General features: G+C 36.7%; 1 protein-coding gene across 3 annotated transcripts in view; it reads right to left on the reverse strand.

Annotated features, from left to right (window-relative positions):
* The window catches only part of SPECC1L (sperm antigen with calponin homology and coiled-coil domains 1 like), a 118,969-nt gene that overhangs the window by 53,913 nt on the left and 42,201 nt on the right, over nucleotides 1-22,855 (reverse strand). For all 3 annotated transcript variants that reach the window (XM_016126126.2, XM_016126127.2, XM_016126128.2), the window contains exons 4-9: nucleotides 20,852-22,485; nucleotides 19,416-19,623; nucleotides 11,478-11,551; nucleotides 10,027-10,202; nucleotides 6,515-6,678; nucleotides 2,766-2,857 (exon numbers count right to left, since the gene is read on the reverse strand). In XM_016126126.2, the coding sequence (XP_015981612.1) occupies nucleotides 2,766-2,857; nucleotides 6,515-6,678; nucleotides 10,027-10,202; nucleotides 11,478-11,551; nucleotides 19,416-19,623; nucleotides 20,852-22,485 (2,348 nt within the window). The remainder of the gene's footprint in view (nucleotides 1-2,765; nucleotides 2,858-6,514; nucleotides 6,679-10,026; nucleotides 10,203-11,477; nucleotides 11,552-19,415; nucleotides 19,624-20,851; nucleotides 22,486-22,855) is intronic.

A 22,855-nucleotide genomic window follows, 5' to 3' on the forward strand; every position in this document is an offset into this window, starting at 1 on the left:
TGCAATATTCTATTCATCAGAAGCATGTCATGAAGTCTAACCAACACTCTGGAGGAGCAGATTATACAGGGCATGACTAACAAGGGGTGTGGATCATGAGGAAGCATTTCGCAGGCTGCTTGGTTACTTATGGATCTCTTTGGTCCTTATGAGGCTTATTTTTAAGATCGTTTAGGGCAGATCTAGAATAATGTTTATACCAGGGCTATACTTTACAATATGGCCCATGAGGGTCTCTAATGAATGTTCCAAGTATTTAAAGAGGTTTTTCTACAGTGGCTGGTGGGAATTTGAATGATTACTTGCCCTGTGTGAACTATGAGAAGCATCTGACAGCAACTTGTTCTTTCCTGGGGAACTGTCTTTGCCCAGCTTGTAGGGGTCACTCTACACATGTGCAGACTGCCATTCAAGTGAAGACTCACAAGGATACCTCTCTGCATAGTTCTAGACCCCCTTTTCTGCATAGCTCCCTCCCCCCGGGTACTCTGACCACACGTTCTAGCACTCTCCTTCTCCCTGAACACTAATCTGTGTTTCCTCAGATCCAACTGGTTTCCCCTTCCCTGCTCCACCTGAGCTCATCCTCCCTGCACCACCATCTAGAAACTGTCAACAAGACAGTGGAGGCCATAGTAGGATTTAACTTATTCCTTAACGTTTATTTATGGGTCACAGTCTTGTACTATCTGTTGTACGATGTCTGAACATAACTACTTCCTATGTTTTGTCCAGCTTTCTAACTGCTTGAGATGGCCGAACAATCTAACCCATCACTCCCTCAGAGAAGGAGGTGGAATTCTTACCCAGGGGGTACCCTTACCCAGTCTTGGGCCCTATTCCTCAGAGATTCTCATTCACTGGGATGAGTCCTGGGAATTTACATGTTTAAAATGTCTCCACGTTATATTTATGCACCCTTAGGTTTGAGAAGCACTGTGCTAACTAACCAAATACTGAAAAGCTACTGAACGTGGCCTGTAATTGTTCATTTTTTTTCAAGATAGAGAAATGAGCTTTTTTGCCTCTTATCTCTAAAATGACTTATAAAGTGCCTTGTACATTAAACTTAAACACTCAGTTTATTACATTTTGCACTGTTACTTTGCTTTTATTTATATCTTTAAGTCATTAGAAAGTTCAATTAATAGATCATATAAAAAGCCCATTACAGGCGAAATAAAGAATTTCCCTTGCTTTCCTTTTAAATTAAGACTATAATGTTTTCTACATAAATATAAATGCAAAGCCACTCACTTGCAACATTACAAATGCAGAAGGAGTACACTTTAACCCTAAACTTTACAAAGGAAAAAGTTCACTCACAAAATATATGATCAGTAGTTAAACAAGCACCAAAGCCTCCACTGAAAGAAAATGCTCCCAAACATGATTTTTTAGGGAAAGGGTACAGCCAAGTCTACCCTATATCATAGGGTAATAGGTTTTAGGCCATTTTTCCTCAGCTACTCTCACCTATGTGGAAAAACTCCTCCTTGGCCATTCTTTCCAAATGTGGCTTACTAGCAAGGGCATAATGAGAGGGCCTTTTAGCCACTACAGAGTAACAACCATCTGCCCTGCTTCTCTGGTCTGCACTTCCAGAGTGGCAAGGAAGAGCACCTTCCGGAACATATTTAAAATGAATCAGCAATACCCCTGTGCTGGACTGCTACAAAATGGCCCATACTGAAACATACTGCTGTAAATTCATGTCCTGTGCCGAGCCTATCACTCTGAATCTGGGCTGGCCTTATGACTTGCTTAGACTAAAAGAATGGGATAAAAGTGATACGGTCCAAATTCCAAACCTCAGTCTTCACAATACTTTGCTAACTTCCACTTTCACTCTCTGGGAGCTTGAGACACCATGCTCTGAGGAGCCTGAAAGACCACTAGAGTGAGCAGCCCAGCCAGCCCAGCCAGCCCAGGCCCGGGCCACCCTCTGACTAAGTACAGCTGCTGCAATGAGCCCAGGAAAAGCCAGCAAAGAACTTCCTAGTCAACCCAGAGAAATGTAAAAAATAATAAAATTGCTGTTTTAAGCCACTGTTTTGAAGTGATCTGCTATGTAGCAGAGGCTAAGACATGCCAACTACATATTCTAGAGAGGTATCTTAGTGTAGTGGGTAAAAGTGTGGTCTCTGAAGCCACTCTACCCAGGTTCAAATCCCAGCTTTACCACTTCTTAACTGTACAACCCGTAGCAAGTTGCTTACCCTTATAGGCCTCAATTCCCAGAAGTGAAAACCAGGAATAAGAATAGTACCTAATACCCAACAGAGTTGTGAGGATTAAATGAGTTAACATTATAAAGCAACTACTACAGTATAGAACAGGGGTCCCAACCAGGCCGCACACGGCAGGAGGTGAGTGAGCAAAGAAAGCCTCATCTACACTTGTGGCCACCCTCCAGCACTAGCATCACTGCCTCAGCTCCACCTCAGATCATCAAGCAGTAGATTCTCATAGGAGCACTGGTCCCTGATGCCAAAAAAGGTTGGGGCCTGCTGGTGTAGAACACATAGTAAGTGTTCAATAGTTGTTAGCTATCATTATTATTACAGATTTTCAGAAGAATAACACAACTTACATTTAGATAATTTATCTCAATTAAGGATAGTCCAGTATTTTAGGAAAAAAATCCCAACTATATCCCTCACACAGTAGTTATTTGCCCCCTTGACATAAGTATAAATGACTTTTGAGAGGATTATCTTTAAGATGCTGAGGTACCCAGAGCCTCCGAGGTCTCAGGCACTTACCTGCATAGGGGAGACAGCTGCCGCAGGAGGAGTTTTCATAGGACTTGGACTCAAAGGTGTTCGAGGAATTGCAGCTGCAGTAGGGTTTGGTACTAGAAAAACAACAAACAAACAAGTACATAATTAATACATCACGGTACAGTGGAAGCTTTCGTTCCTGGTCTCCCCTTAAGGGTTCACCAGATTAACCAACACTCTTAGCTCCCCTGGAAACTGTCTAGACCAGTGCCTAACCTCATTGACTACTCACAGCCATGCTTGCCCAGCAGCTGGTGCTTCTACCACCAGCAGGCAGACTGTTTGCTCCCCAGTGTAGTTGTGTTTATTTCCAACCCTAGTTAAACCAGTCATTTAGTTTTTGCTAAATTAGTTAACCTAAGGTTAAAGTGCTCCGTAAATCAATGAAATTCAAGTACAAAAAAATCCAAAGAAGAGTATTTCTGTTAACATCAGGTGAGAAGTCTGGTTCGCACTGGATGTTCACTAACTGTGTATTAAACAAAGGAAAGCTGGGCTCCCGCTCATCTTTGCTCATCTCCCCTTGTGGAGGTCATCACTTCACTTCACATGTATTTTCCGGTTTGCATTTAATGCATGGATGTGTAATTATTTGCTCACCTGTCAATCTCCCTTTCTAGACTGAACTGTTCAAAAGTAGGATCCATAATTATTCACTTTTAAATACTTAGGCTTAGCACAGATTCTGGTAGAGGCTGCATAAAAATGGTTATTCACTTGAAGCTAAATTAAAATCAAAACAGGACACGAAAAAGGAAAGCAGGCACATTATATAGGGCAAATGAAGATCACAGCAGACCTTTTTATATAGCCAAGTACTTATATTTAGAACTGTTATTTTTAGATATATTTTTTAGATAAAATTCACATAATATATAGTTTGCCATTTTTAAATGTACAGTTCCATGGCATTTAGGACATACACGATATGGAGCAACTATCACTACTTCAATCTAGTTACAGAACATTTCATCACAAAAGGATCATTAGTACCTATTAAGCAGTCACTACCATCTACCTCTCTCATCAGCCCCTAGCACCCATCTAACTGCTCTCTGACCTATGGATTTACCTAGTCTGCATATTTCATATAAATGGAATCTTACAGAATGTGGCTTTTTGTGTCTGGCTTCTTTCACTTAGCATGTTTTCAAGGTTTATCCTCATGGCAGTATACAGCAGTATTTCATTCCTTCTTATGACCGAATAATATTCCATCATATGGCCATATTGCATTGTTTAACCATTCAGCTGATGGACATTCAAGTTGTTTCTACCTTTGGCTACTGTGAATAGTGCTGCTACGAATATTTACGCACAAGTATTTGAATACTTATGTTCACTTATTTTATGTATATAACTAGGAATGAAATTTCTGAGTCATTTAGATGTATTTCATTATAAAATATTATTTTTTAAAAAAGATCAGCATAGAAGCAGATTATCTTTTATCTTTTTGCATTTAAGCCAGTTTTACTAATACTTTGAATAACTACACAATTTTAGTGTAGACATTTCATTATTACTTCATTTTAGAAGTATATGTATTTTTTAAAGTCCTCTTTCATCTTATATTACACAGAAGTAGACACTAACAGTAGTTCCGAGTGCATCTTTTTTTGTACTTTCAATGAAAATAACTATGTACATTAGGACCCTGTAAACCTTGGGAAAGGTTTTGCAGTTTATGCTCAGGTCAATGGGAAGGCATTACAGGTTTTAAGCAGGGAAGTACGTTTTCTGGTCAATAACATGCTATTGTAATTTAAAAACATTTCTTTACAATCTAATAAAGGCAGTTGTCTTAATTATAGCTTATATCCCATGTTCACGGAAGGAACACTCACAACGGCCAAGATATGGAAGCAACCTAAATGCCCACCAACAGATGACTGGATAAAGTAGTTACAGCACATATATCCAATGGAATATTACTCAGCTATTAAAAATGAAATCTTACCATTTGCAATGACATAGATGGACCTAGAGGGTATTATGCTGAGTGAAATAAGTTATTAGACAGCGAAGGATAAATACCATATGATTTTACTTATATGCAGAATCTAAGAAACAAAAGAAACAAACAAACTAAAAGAAAACAGACTCACAGACGGAGAAAACAAACTGGTAAACTGCCAGACTGGAGAAGGGTTAGGGGAAATTAAAAAAGAAAGAATAAAAAAGAGCTTACATTCTAATTCAAGAAAAGGCAAAATATAACTATTGAGCTAATCCATGAATATATATTCACCATTAATTGTGTGTTTGGCATTGTGCCAAGCACAATAAAGGATGAAGAAATTTAAAAAAAGAAAGAAAATATATACTCTAAAAAGCAAAATGAGATTACACTATGTAATATTGGTCTGCGACTTGCTATAAAGACTGTAAACTTATTCTAACTTTGAGATTTACTTCATCCTTATTAAAAAGATGCACAGTATTCTACACACTGTATTAATGCATTAACCCTTTTAATGTACACTTAAGCGATTTCCAGATTTTCCATTTTTTCAGACAATATACTGAAAACTCTGTACATTTATCTATCTTTATACACTTGTGCCAGTATCATGTGTAAGAACTTCGAGGTCTATGAATATGGCATTTTAAATTGGAAGATACTGCCTAACTGTACTCCAAAATGTCTGTACTTAACAACAGTATGTATAAGTATACAACTGACTTTTGTTCTGATTTTTAGTCAAAGAAACTCTACTCTTAAATTAGAATAAAGCCTACTATCATGAAGTTTGAAGAATTTCTACATGAAAATTTAAGCTGTAGGACACATTGCAATTAGTCATTTTAAAAAACTACATCCCTTTCCTTTTTGCAGAGTTGAGGTTAGAAAGATGAAAAGGAGACGGACATTTGAAGGTGGGGAGGGCATGCTTCCAGGCTCTCTTCCAGGCCTTGCTTGTTTCAGGACCTGAAGTGCAGTGCAGCTAGAACGTACAGGGCAGATGAAGAGCAGTTCAACTGAGGTAAGAGGAAGACAGGGTGAGCATCTGAGGATATGAAGTTCATTCTAACTATAATAAAGCAATTAAAGGGTTTTAAGCAAGAAAAGATCTTTCTACCATGAAATAAAATCAGGAGGCTAATTAGGAGGTTACTGAAAATTAATAGCTGATGCGGTGTGCACTAGTAGTTGAATATGCCACTAGAGATGGATAGTAGACAGAGCAAAGGTGTGCAGGTTGGAGGCTGGATCAAGAGGTCTTGCTAATGGATTAGATGTGGAGGTACGGAAAAAAGATTTAAAGAAGAAGGAAGAGTCCTAGATTTAAGGCTTAAAAACTGGGTAGAATGGTGCTGCCATTTACAGAGAGGAAAGACTGAAGGTGAGGAACAAGATTAGATTTTGAACATTATAAGATGTCCAGGAGACACCTGAGCGTCAATGTAAGTAGGCATTTGAATATATAGGTCTGAAAAAGTTCAGAGAAAGAGATAGGGCTGAAGTCATACAGCTGGAAGTTCTTAGGCTGAGAAGGTACTCAAAGTCAGCATATGTGAAAATATATCTCTACATGGGGTAAGGCTCAAGTCTGAAATCAAGACTGTTAAAATTTACCATAAAATTCACCATATAGTTAGACTAACTCATTAATACCACATGAAATTTGATGAGACTCAGTAAGACAACAAAGAACATCAAACTAGACCAGAAAACATAAGGTAAGTAAACATGACTGCCTGCTCTTGGCAAATGTATAAGAAATTACCTTGAGATGCACTGTCAAAGGATTTGATGAGGGTTTTTACTGTAGGGGTTGGTTCAGAGGAAGTGGAGGACCTTCTACTCAGTCCCATCCCTTGCCTTAAGGCTGCCAAATCTCTCTCAACAGCATTCATGTAATTATACACCCGGCCTCGCTCCTCCTCTTGCCTGAAAACAATATGGAAATCAGGGCATTTTTTACATATATATACTAGATAATATACATTTTCCCCTCCCAAGTGAATAGTGTTAAAAAGTATCAGTTTAAAACAAAAAATAGTATCGGTTGAGATAAGTAAATTACCTGGTCTAATCTCATTTGCTTGGTAAATTCCAGGAAATAATATTAAAATTTTTATATCAGGTTATCCTAAATAAGTTAAGTAACCAACAGTTTCCATTTTCATCTGAGTAAGTGTAAGGTGAGGACATAAGTAATCAATTAGGAGTAAAATGGGAGGCAGACTGGCCAAGATCCTGACTCAGAACTGGGGATCTTGAGGTTCTGGGCTGCTAAGAATGCCTGGCCCCCTCTCAGGAGAGTCTGAGAATTCATTAGTACATATGCATTATCTATGCTGGTTCTACCTAATATGCCATGCATAGACATGGAAATATAAATAAATTAAATCAAAGCCCATACTTAAAAAAAAAAAAAAAAAAGTGCTATAGTCTCCAAATAGAATTTCTACAAAGAAAAAGATTGGGCTCATATTAGTAACATGAGTCTCCTAGATGCTGAGTGTGATGGATCATGAGTCATCTAAAAAAATCAATTCCACTTCATTTCTGGCCAGCTCAATTCACTGAGCTAACGCAAAAGTTTTCATCCGGAATGAGATTTCAGTTGCAGAATTTGTACATGTCATATAACTATCAAGTAAGTTTATAGGTGGACAGAAATTAAGCCTTAGAAAAATTTGTCTTTAGTGGTCATTAGGCTCTTCTGACATAGTTTTCTGCCTCAAGAAATACCATAGGGTCTCATGCACAGAAGTTTTAATAAAGAATCTACAACAGTGATTATCATACTTTTTGGTCTTAGAGCCCCATTTCCACTCTTATAAATTACTGAGGACCCCAAAGAGCTTTTCTGTATATCTACTGACATTTACCATACTGGAATTTAGAACTAAGAAATATTTAATTTGTCTAAAAATAAAAATAAACTCAGAACTTTATGAAAAATGACTATTTTCAAAAACCATAATATACTGATAAGAATGGCAGCATTTTTGTATTTCTGCATATCTTGTTAAAGTGTGGCTTAACAGAACACTGCTAGGTTCTCATTTCTTCTGTATTCAACCTACTGCAATATGAAAAAACACAGGCCTTGCACAGGTATGTAGCTGGAAAAGGGAAGAAAAATTTAATGATATTAAACTAGATAACTATGGCTTTTTAGATAACTTTGGCTATTTTTCCTTGATACTACGATACCGAAATGCAAAAAGTGGTAGTTTCTTAAAAGCTGCAATGTGGACTCTGAACCTGTATGAATGAATTTTTCTACTCTGTCCATTAAAATCCCCTGGTCTATCTTGTATTCTGAAAGGATCTTTTACCCATACACAATTGTGTAACAACATGCGCCGGTCGGTCACAGGGAAAATATTGATTGGCTCACTGAATTACCCAAATTTTCCAAATGTTGACGCCTGCCATTATACAATTTATTTTTTAAAAGCCACATTTGTTAATATCACCAATGATCTCATCAGAAAACTCTTTAAATATGTAAAGCTGCCAAACTCGCAATGACAGATACAAATTTTTCAAAATTCTATTTCACAAGAAAAAGCCCACGTTTTATCACTGGTACCAAATACTGTCAGTTGTTTTCCTTGAATAGGCTCTCTTAATCTTTTTCAAGAAATATCCACCTAATACCAAAGTTTGAATATCCAGAGTTAGTCTGTCAGTCTCAGCAAAAATGGTGTCCCATGAAAAAAGAAAACAGTTCAAACTAAAACAATCACACAGTGCTTTCCTCCAAACAACTACATACTTGGGTATATGCAGAAGCGCTTTTTGTGTACTTCCCCTTTCATCACAGAGAACGTTAAAAAGAAAATACTCAAGGACCAAGCTTTTGTAATATTAATAATTTACTGCTTCATCATGGATATCTTTAAGTGAAACATGAAATTTTTAAAATCCAAGTGTGTAGTAGAGAAGAGTAAGTACACTGACTGTGAGTATAATCTGGTGCCAAGACCTTGATTCATTAACAGTTTACATTTGCTTTTCGCTATTAGTACAAAAGTCAACAGTGAAAAGAGCAAACGACATATCGGTACTATTATGAAAATAGTTTGGGAGAACCACTGCTCTATGATGCTACTGCTTTCAGGATGTACTTCCATTAAATATATGTCTCAAAGACTAAAAATATTTGAAGATCCAAAGGAATGATGATTTAAGAGTAGAATTTCAGTCACTCAGGTTATTTTAGAACACATTTCTGATACACACACAATTTATTTAATATACAGAAAAAAGGGTAATGTAATACGAATTTTATACCACTGAAGAAACAATAATCTTCTGTGCCTCATTCCATGTTCTGCTTAAGGAAGCCAAAGAAAAATGGTTGAGTGATACTGTCCAATGGGCCATATGCTTGAGCTAGGTGAACAATATGATAGCTTTTCAAAGATAGCCTGTTAAATATTTTTCTGTTTTTTCCTATGTCTACTTAAGAATTACTCAAAGTAATGAACAATCAAATTCCTAATAATAACCTCAAATACAAACTACTCTCCCCTACTCATAGATAAGAGTCTCACTGAAGAACTCTGAATACATAGCAAATGTCATCTCACCTAATACTTTTTAAGTGTTTCCAATGATCTCTAGGTTAGATGTGGAAACAAACACTACTGTGGAGATTATGTGGTTATAAGCATAAAACAACTGAAAACTCCTCAAGTGATGGGAAGAAATTCATTTTGCAGTCTTTACTTGGGTTTCTAATAATACTAGCTACAGTATTCTTAACATGGCCCTGAGCACTGTGTAGGCATATCTCATCTAAGTCCTACAACAACACTGTAGAGCAAGTAGTATCGTCTCCATTTTAAAGATGAACAAACCGAGGGCCCTGACCAGGATCACATAACTAGTAAGAGGCAGAGCTGGATGGGAGCCAAGTCTGTCTGCTTGCAGAGTCCACATTCTTAATCATAAGGCTACAATCTAAAGGTAAGTCACAGGGCTGGAATGCAGGGATAGAGGAAAGGAGAAAACCATAATATATTCTGTGCCAGGGACCATTCTGGCCTGCTCCAGAGATGTTGATCATGGACACTGACAACAACTGAGAGATGCACATAGACTGTGCTATTTCACAGGTGTCATAAACTGAGGCTAGAAAAGTTGACTTTCACTAGATCCAAACTCAGTCACACCAGTGTCAAACCCCACATCCTTTCCATAATATCACATGACAAAACTGAGATTTAAGTGTTCTCTACTGAAACATGAGTACACAACTGGATTCTCAAAACATACTTGCGTGACTTTATTTCCTCCAATTCTTTTGTGAGTTTCTCGTTTTTTTCTTGAGCCTCATGTAACCGGCGCTTTAGATCACCAATCTCCTCTTGGGCTTCAGATTTAATGTCATTTGCAATGACTACTGCAGTCTGGAGATCAGCTTGAAACTGCCGCCATTCCGCAGATTCTTCCTATATTAAAAAACTAAATTTTTATTTCTAAAAGAGAGCAATAAAGATTTATTTTAAAACATTAAAATATATTTATAATTAAGTTGCTGTAATGCACTGTCCCAAATGATGGTAAATTTCTTTTAAACCCCAGAGATTGCTATTACCTATAGCTAACAGGTAACACAATTATTATTATTGAACTTGTTCTTTTTTTCTAGTTTATTTTTTTTATTTTGGTTTTTGGTGCATGTTTATTTTTTAATTTTTATTATGGTGATATTGGTTAACGAAATCCAGTAAGTTTCAGGTGTACAATTCAACAGTAAGGCACGTATATACATCACATTTTGTTGAACTTGTTCTTAATGAGGAAAAGATTTTCTAGCTATCGGTCTACTAAAAAATCTAGCAAAGAGTGATCAATAAACATTAATGATGGTAATGTCAAGCCTCCTTTCCTCATGAAAGTTTCAAAGTAAGTCTTATGAAAATAAACGCATCGTCCAAAATTTATAGCACTTTACCTCTGAAAAGTTCAAGAAGATAGTACGCATTAACCATACTGCAAGATTTTATAGTGAAACACTATAAATATCTTGACATCAAAAACTAACAGAAAAAAAGAATCAAAAGTAAAGGAAGAGGAAGAGGAAGTCAGAAGAAAAACACCAAACTTAACCTAGGCAGACAAAATCATAAAAGAGACAAAAGGGAGCTAAGGAACTGTAAAGTCCACTGCTTCCCAAAGCCATGAAGGATGCAGGTGTGGCTGGGAGGGGAAGCCTCCCCAGTGCATCACCTCTGCCACAGCCACAGCTGCCCACTCCCAAGCCCGGGGTCCACCACCCCAAAGCAATGTTCTGACACCATGAAGGCAACCTGAGTAACTGAAGCATGATCCAGACTATGAGATTAGCTTCCCCCACCCTCTGCATCAGAGTGGCACTGCTATAAGCAAGTTGGTCAAATGCACAGAAGACAGAAAACACGTATGAAAACAGCTTAGTATGGAATACTTTAAAATCGAGACCTAATAAACTTTCTTTCCAAAATATAACACTTCCTTCTTAAATATCTTCTGAAAATTACCACTCATAATTACTAGTACATTCTTCTATCCAGAATTTAGCACTGGTTCCAATCTGAAATTATGGCATTTGCTCTCAAGGCCAGTGGGGTCAATATTATAACTGTATCTGAAGCTTAACATGAATAATAACACAGTTAATGACTACCTTACACTCAATGTTCAGAAAATATGCTAATGAGATAATACATGAAAATTTTTCCTACCCGAAGTCTCCTGTGAAGTGTCTTGATTTCTCTTTCCATGTCATGTTTTTGGTCCTGGAGTTTTTTAACTGTATCTGAAAAGATCACAAAAGTTAAACTATTTATTCTTAAAACTATATTTAAAAGGAATAATAATATAAATAGAAGAGGTACTTAAATATGACATTTGAAAAAAGTCACCCTGTCCAAAACCTTTTTATTTTTATTACAAAACTTTAAAAGAAAAAAGGATTGTTAATATATCAAGTATTACCCAGTATTACTTTCTAAGGAAATTATCAAGTTTAAATCACAATTTTTGGATTTCTTCCTTCCTGTTTTAATTCTGAAACAAAGTTAAATAAAGTCAGTTGTTAGAAACGCATATTGTTGGCTCACAACCAATCAATACACCGACTTCTGTTAAAATGTGAACTTTTAATCACTAGGGTTATTAATCTAAAGTATTTATGCAAGCATAACTTACTTTACACACTGTAATAAGTTACAGACCTAATTTAACCTGGAAACTAAGGATCAAACAGGTCATCCAATTTGGTTAAGAACAAAGTGGACACCAAGGTGAATAGATGAGTCTAACACCATGATCCATATCTCCAGAGGCAAGGATTACTCTGGAACCAGCTTGGAAACTTGGCTCCATATGACCTACATGTGGACAAATTCAAGGTCTTGGTGATATTATCAGACATATCTATAAAGAGTAGGAATGAAAACTGAAATATTTCTGGTGTTGAAAACACTAGGGATTACACCTTCCATTTACACTATATACACTTATACAGCAAGAAATTTAAAATTAAAACAGGTAAACAAAAATGTGTAATTTCTCTTCCTTTGCTGAAAATAGTTTTCCTTTTCTTCTCTTCACGAAAGACATATCTATTTATCTTTAGATAATTCACACAAGACAAGTGACAGCAAACATCTTACTACAGTTCACTTTTAACATCTAATGTCTTGATTCTCAGTTGACATTTTAAGCCACATGGCCATCTTAAACTGATCAATCCCAAATTTCATTCACTTCTTTTGTTCTTATCCTTTTCTCTTTACCAACCTCTACATTCAAAGCCACACAATTCATATAATTACTATTCTTAAAAGGACATTCTTCTACATCCATTGCTACGTATTTATTATTACCACATCTTATTATTCCTTTTAAATAAGAAAGGAAACTGGCAGCCAGTGGGCATATTTAAGCAAAATAAAGTACACTACGATTGTCTCTAGGGAATTTGATTTAAACTTTATAAATTATAACTGCATTTTACAAATCACTTGCAACGTAAAGTATTCAATGACAATAGGCTTTCCTCCTTGAAGCAAAGGAGCTTGTGCTTACATTCCCTGTTTTGAAAACTAGCTTAACCCAAATAATGGTCACACAAAAGGGCATCATAAGTTTTCAACTCTGGAGCCTCTAAATACAGTTTCCTTTTTTGTCTCAGTTTTTCTAGTGAGGGACACTGCCATCTACTGTCTTCAACTCAAAAATAGCATTAAATTCTATCAAATAACAGAACTATTACTACGATCTCATTTTAAAATTACAAATTATAACTCAATTTTATACAATGTTATTTTTATTCTAGAAACCAGGTACATTGCTATTCTCATTGTTATCAGATTGACTTTGCTCTGAACAATTCTAGGTGTTGCCGTATTTAACAGTGGGGTTCAGAATCCTTTCACCACCAAGACCTACCATCCCCGACAAATCAAGATCAACCAGGCCCTCACTCTGGATCCAGTTATATACCCATCGCTCATGTTATTAGGCAGCTACCATGGGTACTTATGACCCAAGCAACAACCTATGACCCCTGGGGATGGTAAAATGATGAAAAGTATGCAAGCATCCTTTCCTATTGATTCCCAGTGCTCGGTCAGACTCTTACATCTGGTCAAGTGCCTCCAATGGACACCAGATGCAATTATTAAAGGAAGGGAAAGGACAAGACTAACCAATCAGTTACACTATTACACTTTGGGGGCAGGGGAGAGAGGCAGGTGGTACAGCCAGCCACCAGGCCACAGCTTTATCCCCAAACTAGAAATCCTGATGTAGGAAGAGGGCACAGATGAGTTTCAAATGAACCATTTACCACTGTTATTTTTGTTTATTTTTAATTTTTATTTTACTTTAAAAAAAATTTTTCCATCCCCCCTCCAAAAGAAAAGTGGATATTACTCTTTCCCCTTATAATGTGTGCTCACAAAAAAAGTCTGGAAAGCAGAAAAGGGTAACAAAAATAAATTACCCATAATTTGGATTGGGCATATATCTTTCCCTATTTCATATGTGTATATATTTTTTAAAACAAAAAATGGGATTATACTATTAAACTGCTTCATGAGCCTTTCTACTTAGCAGTAAGTAATGAACATCTGTGTTTACTGAGAAAATAAATACAGATCTGCAGCCCCCATTTTGATAGTCATGTTAGTATTCCATTAATTGAATATATTAATAGCAATCTTCTATTAATGAAGTTAGAATGGTTCCAATTTTTGCTATAAACACCATGAGTGGCTTTATACAATTGTTCAGATACTATTGAAGAGCACATTTCTAAGAGGGGAAGAAGTGATGAAGGCCCATATGAAACTATCAATAGGATCTAAGTCAATCCATTAGAAGCTTCTAGATCAAGAATGCGAAATTTTTTTTGAGAAGTCATCAAGTTCTAGAATTTGTTGTACAGAAACAGTGAAAACAGAATTTAAGGCACATTACTGTGCCTGGCTAGCATAAGTGTAATATTATATTTAAAATTTTTAGTTTTTAATTATAGAAGTAACATACATAGCTCATACTCTATTCTGTGACTTGCTTTTTATCATCTATGGCATGTCTGTGCCTGTACACATAGAGCTGCCTTATTTAAACTTTACTGGTGAAATGGCAGCCATAGTAGGGATGTATTATGCACATGGGTTATTATCTAGACCTCTTATAGTTTCCAAGTTTTTGTGGTAACCAGTAATTCTGCAATGAGTATCCATATACATGTATTCCTTTGTAAATTTGCGAGAATGTTTCTGAAGAGCAGATTTCTGGAATTGGATTGCCAGATCACTGTTGTTCTTTAAAAAATATGATCAATACTTCAAAAAGGCTGCAGCAATCCATACTCCTAACAGTATATGATATGAGAGGGCCCTTTTCTCTTCTTACATGTTATCAATCATTTTAATTTTTCACATCTGCTAAGTAAAAATTGGCATCTTGTTTTTGCTTTTTTAGTGAAGTCAAGCATCTTTTTGAGTCTTTTCCTGACTTATCTAGTCATACGTTTTATTTAGATAATAGAATGTCCTACTCTTATTGATGTATAGAATCTCTATATATAGTTGATCTGTTACAAATATTTCTCCCAGTGTCATTTATTTATGGTACTTTTGCTGAATTGAAAGTTTAAATTATAGTCAAATAAGGGACTTTTTTCCTTTATGACTTCCCAGTACTGCCTTTAAGACTTTTTTCACCACAGAATTATACAACTGTATTTCCTTTTGCTACTTCTCTAATCTCAAGTCACCCTTGCTTACCACTGTCATTAGTGTTCCATGTCAAAGTGTAAGACCAGTGTAATATCCCAATTTCAGGAACTACTGAGGACAGGAAAAGTGTTATCCTTAACTGCAAGCGTGTGCAGAGCATCACTTTGCAAATATTAAGTGGTTATAAAGTCACTGTAACTGAAGAATACAATGCCTAAGCCAAACCTGAGATCTCACTGGTGCCACTATTCTAGACAATACTCAGCTTTGGTTTCCTGGATTAGTAGTGAAATCATTAACTTTATCTGCTTGGGCTTAGTAAGCTGCTTTTTTCTGCTGTTTCCCTTTTAAGCTCTTTTAAGATAATAAAATGTCTAATAAGTCCAGGTTGGTTTTCCTTACTTATATAGGACAAAAATAATTAATACTACTGACTTCTGCATGTTTCTCAACAACTATGGAAGTCATTTTTTTATCCACAGGCCTCTCCTTTTACTATAATAAATGGCTAAAAGCTCTGCCTACACACAAAAGGGGGATGGCTATATGGCTTCAACTAAGGCAATAGAGAGGTGTATATCTGTACACACTCACGCGTGCTGGGTCAAAATGCTTTTCCCTTTGTGTGGTCTTCTCTTTGAGATGACAGCAGCCTGTGGTCACTTCAGGTATGCCTTCACTTCTCTTTCTGATACTAAAGCTCTGACACCATATTCCTGACCTTAATTAGAAAAGAGTCTGAGTTCAGCAGCAGTCTGGAGGCAAACACCAGAGCCAGCACCCTACAGAGAAGAGATTGGTACAAGGCCTCTGGGAATCCTTTATACCACAGCCGAAAACTGCTGCTGGTTCTGGTCCCTGAGACTCCCGAGGTAGAAGTTTTAGCACTCCTGTCCCCAAAGTTTCGCTAAAAACATACTTATTCAGACCTTCGGTGTTTTCTTGGACTCTGGGTTTTTCTATTGATTTCTCCACATCCCCAATTCCATCTGCTTTATATATTCCAGAAATTACTCCAAATTGATCTATTGATGGGAAGGAACTTTCCTATTTTCTATCTTTGCTTTAGGTTCATTGTAACTTTTACAATTCTAACTTCTCCTGCCACATCCCTAAGACTTTGGGAGAGAGGGGAAATACGTGTGTAACCACAGGCCATCATCTTGAACTAGAAGTCTTAACAATACTTACTGAATAAGTCTTTATATCAGATCTTTCTAGCTTAGATGCTAAATCCAAGTACAACTAAAAAGCACTGTGGGCCAAGTCTACGCAGTATGGCACTGTTGTCATCGGGAAGGTTGTCTGGGACTCAAACTACATGATATGCCTTGTGATACTGCCCCACAGATCACGGATGCTCTAGTTGTTTTGCCCTCCAATCTTTTTTCTGCCTTTCAGATTGGTGTTGTCTACTAATCGATTTTCAAGTCCACTGGCTCTTCTACACCTCAAATTTGCCATTTAAATGAGTCAGTAAAATTTATATATTAGCTATTAAAATGTTCAATTCTGGAATACCTCCTATGTCCTTTTCTACAGTTTTTATTTCTCTGCTGACGTTTTCTATTTGTTAATTCATTACAAGTATATTTTCCTCTACATCTTGAGCACAGTTAATGACAGCTGTTTAAAAATCCTGTCCATTAATTCCAAACTCAGGATCACTTTGTAGTTAATGAGAAGTGACTACTAATGGGTACAAAGTTTCTTTCTGGTGTGATGAAAAAGTTCTCAAATTGACTATGATGATGGTTGCCAAAACATTCTACAGAAGATCTCAATTTCTCAATTAACAGTATTCCCTGTCACTAAGTCCTCTACATCAAGGGGCGGCTTAGCATCAATCCCAAACGTTAGAATTCTGTAGGAAAAAAAATTAACTCCCATCAGACTATGGAGATGTAACGATTACACGTAATGCATGAAACTTGTTGGATCCTGGTTCCTATAAAAAAAAATATTAAAAATTTGAATATGGGCTACTAGATGATACTAAAGAATTATGACTAATTTTACTAGATATGATGACACTGCTGTGGTTGTAAGGAGACTGTTTAGGAGTTGCATGTAGAAATATTTAGCAATTAAGTATCATAAGGTCTACAACTTACTGTGAACTGCTAAACACACAGAATACACAGAACACTGTAAAATGTTAACAATTATCAAAGCTCAGCAGTGAGGGCTAACTATACTATTCTTATAATATTTCCGTATGTAAACTTTTCATTTCGAAAAACTGGGGATACAAGCTATACAGCTAAAAAAATTATTTGGGATTTTCAGCCACTTCATAATTAAAATCTATATAATGTATTTTTTATTTTGGCAATGATTTATAAAATTTCACCCCAGGAATCCTTATCAACTAACATTTTTCTAGCTATTACTCCGATTACCACAAGGTGACACTCTTTCCACATTCAAATCAGAAGTCTTGTAAGGGAAAAAGCTATTATTATCAGTACTAAATAGAAATGCAAATATTCCAACTTGAGCTGAAAAACTTTAGAACCTCTTATATTTAGGAAGTAAAACTAGATAAATCCTCTCAGTTCAGAGACAATGAAATAAAAACTAGATGTAAATGTTATACTAAAAGTTTTTAAAACTTTAGATGACAAAGTTCATCTCTATGACCAAAACTGTCTCCAGGAAATACAGCCCCACAGTCAGACACTTCAGGGTCCAGTTGCTTCAGAACGTTCCGAATAACTCGGACGTCAATCTACAGATGCTGGGTCCATTAGCCAGAGCTCAGAACTGCACAAGACATGTTTAGGGCTCCCCTACAAATGACCCACTCTCTTCAAACCTTCCCACCTGGCTTGATGCTATATTTGCCTACCAATCCTCTATCAAAGAATAATAAGCAGTTAGAGCTCAAAGGAGGAGCATCATGAACGAAAGTTTAAAAAGCTTTAAGCATGCTCACTTCGGCGGCACATATACTAAAAAGCTTTAACCAATCCATCCTTCCCAAAGGCTACTCTTATTCTCCTTATTCCCACTTGGACATCATTAAAGTATATTACAACTTAAAATTTAACATTTGAGGAATCTGGATGAATACATGAGAATTTTTTAGATGTATTATTTGAAAATAATTTTAAACTTACAAAAACATGCAAATAGTACAAGGAACTTCCATATACCCTTTTACTTAGGTTTGTCTACTGCTAACATTTCATTTTATCCCATTTGTTTTATCATATGCTATCTCTTATGGCTGGCTGGCTAGCTGTCTCTAGCCATCCCTAATTTTTTCCTGAACCCTTTAACAATATACATCATGGTCCTTTATCCCCAAATAGTCAATGCCTGGTTCCTAAGAATAGGGACATTCTCTTATATAAACACATGAATCAACTTTATAAGTTTATACTAATACATGTTTATCTAATCTACCATCTACATTCCAATATTGTCCTAATATTCATTATAGTATTTCCTCCTATAATACTGGACCCGGACTAGGCACAGGTATTACATTTAACTGCCACGTCTCCTTAGTTTCCTTTAGTCTGGAACTTGTCCGTAGCCTTTGTCTTTTATAATGTTGGCATTTTTTAGGGATCTATCACCACCCACTCCTGTGTTTTTAGAATATGCCTCATTTTTGGTCTGTTTAATGTTTCTCCATGATTAACTGAAGTCATGCCTCAGCCAGAACACAACCTAGCTAATACTGTATCCAATATCTGTGTGCCCCTGTCACTTACATTATCACCCTGTCAAAGTGTTGCCCAATTTTTCCACTGTTATCATTTCTGTTTTTTCCTCACTTGCAATATAATAAATAGTCTGTTGGGAAACATTTTAAGATCATGCAAATTTCTGTTCCTCATCAAATTTTCTACACACAAAAAAAATGCTTTGTACTATTTTTGCAACTTTTTTTATGTCTTAAATAACTGCAAAATAGGTTTTTTTTACTTTTATTTTAAAAAGCAAAGAAAGCAACTTAAAATCTAGTTTCGATTATACCAGATCATAAAAATTTGACGATGAGGAGAATCGCACAATAAAAATTTGTGCCTTTGGCATATGATTATGAAGGATCGATATTTTTTTGTCTCAGTATACCTATAATAACTAGAAGTAAATAACAGCTTTTCCTAAGATCTAGAAATAATAACCCCACTAACTTCTCACTTAAATGATTTTCCATAATTAAGCAGTTTTAAAGTAATGCTTCCAATTAACAGTTCTTCAGAAAAAACACAGTACAGTAGCCTGAAGACTATCAACTAATGTGTAGATTACACTTTACCACATGTATATTTCTGCTCGCTACCATGCTACTGCCTTTGAACTACTGTACCAGTCAGAGTTACTCATGCGTATTTTGCTACTGAATGCAAACTATTCCCACATGTTAACATGGGTAAGACAAAAAGGAATGAAAAGCTCTCTGTCACTTACTCTCTAAATCAGAAATAATAAGGTTGTCATGAAGTTTCACAGCTCGATGTTGTTCCACTTCGTCTTCAAGTTCAAAGATGGTTTCTTTCATGTCACTCCTTTCTGTCTCTTTTTCTTCCAATTCTGACCTTAATTTTTCTAACGTCATGTTCAAATCTTCTATTTGTTTCTTAGCCTCTTCTTGGAAGCCTCGGTATTCATCTTCTACCTATATGAAATTGATGGTGCAGATTAGAAATTTAGAGTTGTTCTAAGGCAAATTCTAGAACTGAGTTTCAAAAGGAAGCTAAGTGTGAGTTGTGCATGAACTAAAATAACCTTTGTAATAACTGTTTAAAGGTATGAAAAAGCACTGTATGATAGAACTTTATGTAATATGCTTAAGCATAATTTGTTGTATATCACTGACTGAAATGATTTATATTGACAAATCATTGACTTTAACTAGATTATTTAGGACAGAATTTTATAAATTTTCCATCCTTCAAAGTTTGGACTGAAGGCGTGCATTTGATTAATAATTAACATGCTCTCCCACAAAAATGATACCTGATTTGTGACAGTTTCAATATCAAATAATGGAAAGAAAAAAATTCTCAAATATTGTCATTGCAAAAAGATTAGTGCATAGTCCCCCAAATACATATGCTCCAACGAATAACACGTCTCCTAAGTTGTATCTCTAAAAGTCATCACTAAAAAAAGGTCTAAATCATTCAAATTTTAGCCAAAGATTTACTAATGATTCTGACTTTAAAAATCATTATACTAAATTAGGAAATAAAATGTAAGATAGATTAATTACATAATTCATGCAAATAAATACTATATCAGCAATCACGTTGGGCACAGAACTTGGCCAGAATGCCAGCAACCCAGGGCTGTAGTTGAGTCCTCACTATTACGCAGTGTGCAAAACAAGGGGACTAGACCAATGATCTCTAAGGTCCCAGCAACAAACCACAGGCCTCTAAGAAACAGCAGCATCTATACTCCAAAAATATTTTAAACTCACAGCGGAACTCTGAAAAACAACAACCACAACAGGATAAGAAGTGGCAGACGCTGCTGATCTCACAGAATGAAATACTGGCTTTCCATCTTTTTTTATGCCAAAATACATCAGAGATGAGGATTTAAAACTGCATGACACACTCACCTAAATGTACCCAGAACTAGGGACAAATTCTGTTGTTAGTTCTAACTCTAGCCCCACAGGAAAAGAGTAACAAAATGCAAGCGAGTGAAAGTGACTTTATCATAAGAATACTTTTCCCTCTATCCTAATAAAAGAAAGCCATTTTCGAGCTTTAAAAATATTAGTTTAAAAATAAGCTATGACATCCCCATACCAGTGATACTGGCTCTCAGTAAGCATGCTACATCCTGCAGCTGCACAATGCTGATCCAGAACATTGGATCTACTTAAACAGTACCTTTGCAATGGTGTCCTGCAATCGATTGGCGTCATTTCGGGTATGAGCCAGATCTTCCTGCAGGCTACTAGCCAAAGTCTCTGCCTTTTCTTTGTCCAGCCTGACACTCTCCAGAAGATCTTGAATATCAGATTTGTCTCCAGAGTTATGAATGGAATACAGCTCTGCTACTTTCTGCTTTTCATTCTCCAGCTGGGCCTTCAGGCGGTTCATCTCTATCTGGTCACTGGCCACTGTGGCTTTGTACTCCTCCAATGTGGCTGCCAAGGCTGCTTTTCCCTTCTGCTCAGACTCAATAATTCTCTCCATATGGTGATTACGTTCTTTGAGTGCCCCTATCATTTCTTGAGCCTCCTTATTGTCTTGTTCTGCCATCTTCAAAGTATTACTTAAATGTTGCTGGACACCAAGAAGCTGCTCTCGTTCAAAACGGGCATTCTCAGCCAGATCCATGTAACGTTGTTCTAATTCCATATAGCGTCCACTTTTTACATCTTCATCTATGACATAAGAAATGTGATGTTCATCTAGAAGGGAGCGGAAATATTCAATTTGTCGGCTAAAATGTTCCAACTTATCACTTTGCTGACATAAAGACTCCATGAGAATAACCTTCTCCTCTCCAAGTCTTTCATTTTCACTATTCAGTTCTTGGGTAATTTGTTGTAAATCAGCAAGCTCTTGCAGAGTTGCCTGAAGTTCCTCACTCGTACTGTGTTGGTTCTCTTCCATTTGGTGTATCCGTTCTGTCAAGCAAGCAACGGACACTTCACTGGCATTCCCGCTGCTCCCCTTCCGAGAGCGCTCTATGCTTGGAATGCCTTCCGACTCTGAGGACGAGGGTGCATCCAGGGCATCATCGCTTGACGTGAGGGGCTGGTACACCTCGCTGCACTCGCTGTCTAGATTGTCCATAGAGTTACTGTGCTGATGGTCCATGAGGGTGTTTTCATCCTGACTTAAGAGATCCTCCACTGACCCGGGGGCAGAGCCCTCCACCGAAGAAGTCAGAGTTCCTCCTCCATCACTCTGGTTACCAGGGGTGATTTCTGGGCTCAGGGACTGATAGCCAAACAGTTTTTCAGAATTGTCTAACCTTTGCTCTAGGGAAAAACCCAATGCATTCAACCTGTCCTTTAACATTCTGTTTTCATTTTTCAGCTGGTTGAGTTCTTCACGAATGGCAGCATTCTGTTCCTGTAACTGCAATAAAGTGGACTCAACATCAGTAGGCTGGTGAGCAATAATGGTTTCCTTCTCCTCAGATTTTTCATCACCCTCAGAATGATCCTCATTAATGCCCAGCTGAGCACGCATATCTCGAAGTTCATTTCTCAAATGTAAAATTTCCACGTCTTTAGTTTTTGCCAGTGTGAGAAGATCTTTCACTTTGGCTTCCAAAGCAGCTTTGTCACTGATCTGATTGTCTGATTTCGACTTGCTCATGCGAACATCACATTCTGTAGCAGTGCGACTGCGGGAACGTTTGGCCAGTGCCACCTCATTAGCTCCCTGACCTGCAGAAGGTAATTTTTTGCTCTGGTTTAGTCGGGTACGTTCACGTAATCTTTCTCTAGTAGAACTGGATTCTTTACTACCTGTGGAGGTGCTCCGCTTAGTTGAAGAACTCGTGCCTACATGTTTAAAATAAAAAAAAATTTAAGGCAAAAATATGAGTAATAAAAAGACACATAATTTATGTCTCAAGTCAAATGAGATGAAATCTAGGGATGCACACACTGATTTTTACCACCTAATCTTGCCTTAAGCGTTTGGTTACCGTGAAATTCAATTTTGTCAAAACTAGAAAATCATTCATCTTTTAACTATCAATGAAAAAGAAGTTATGCACTGAATTGTAGACTGAAAGGGTGAATTTTATGGAATGTAAATTATATTTCAATAAAGCTGTTATGTAAAAAAAAAAAAAAAAAAGTTATACACATTAACTTGAATCCTAAACCATAGCTTTAAACAGGTAGCCATAAGCACAACATTCTAGGG

The sequence above is a fragment of the Rousettus aegyptiacus genome, unplaced genomic scaffold (assembly GCF_014176215.1).
Source record: "Rousettus aegyptiacus isolate mRouAeg1 unplaced genomic scaffold, mRouAeg1.p scaffold_m13_p_5, whole genome shotgun sequence".
Lineage (NCBI taxonomy): Eukaryota > Metazoa > Chordata > Mammalia > Chiroptera > Pteropodidae > Rousettus > Rousettus aegyptiacus.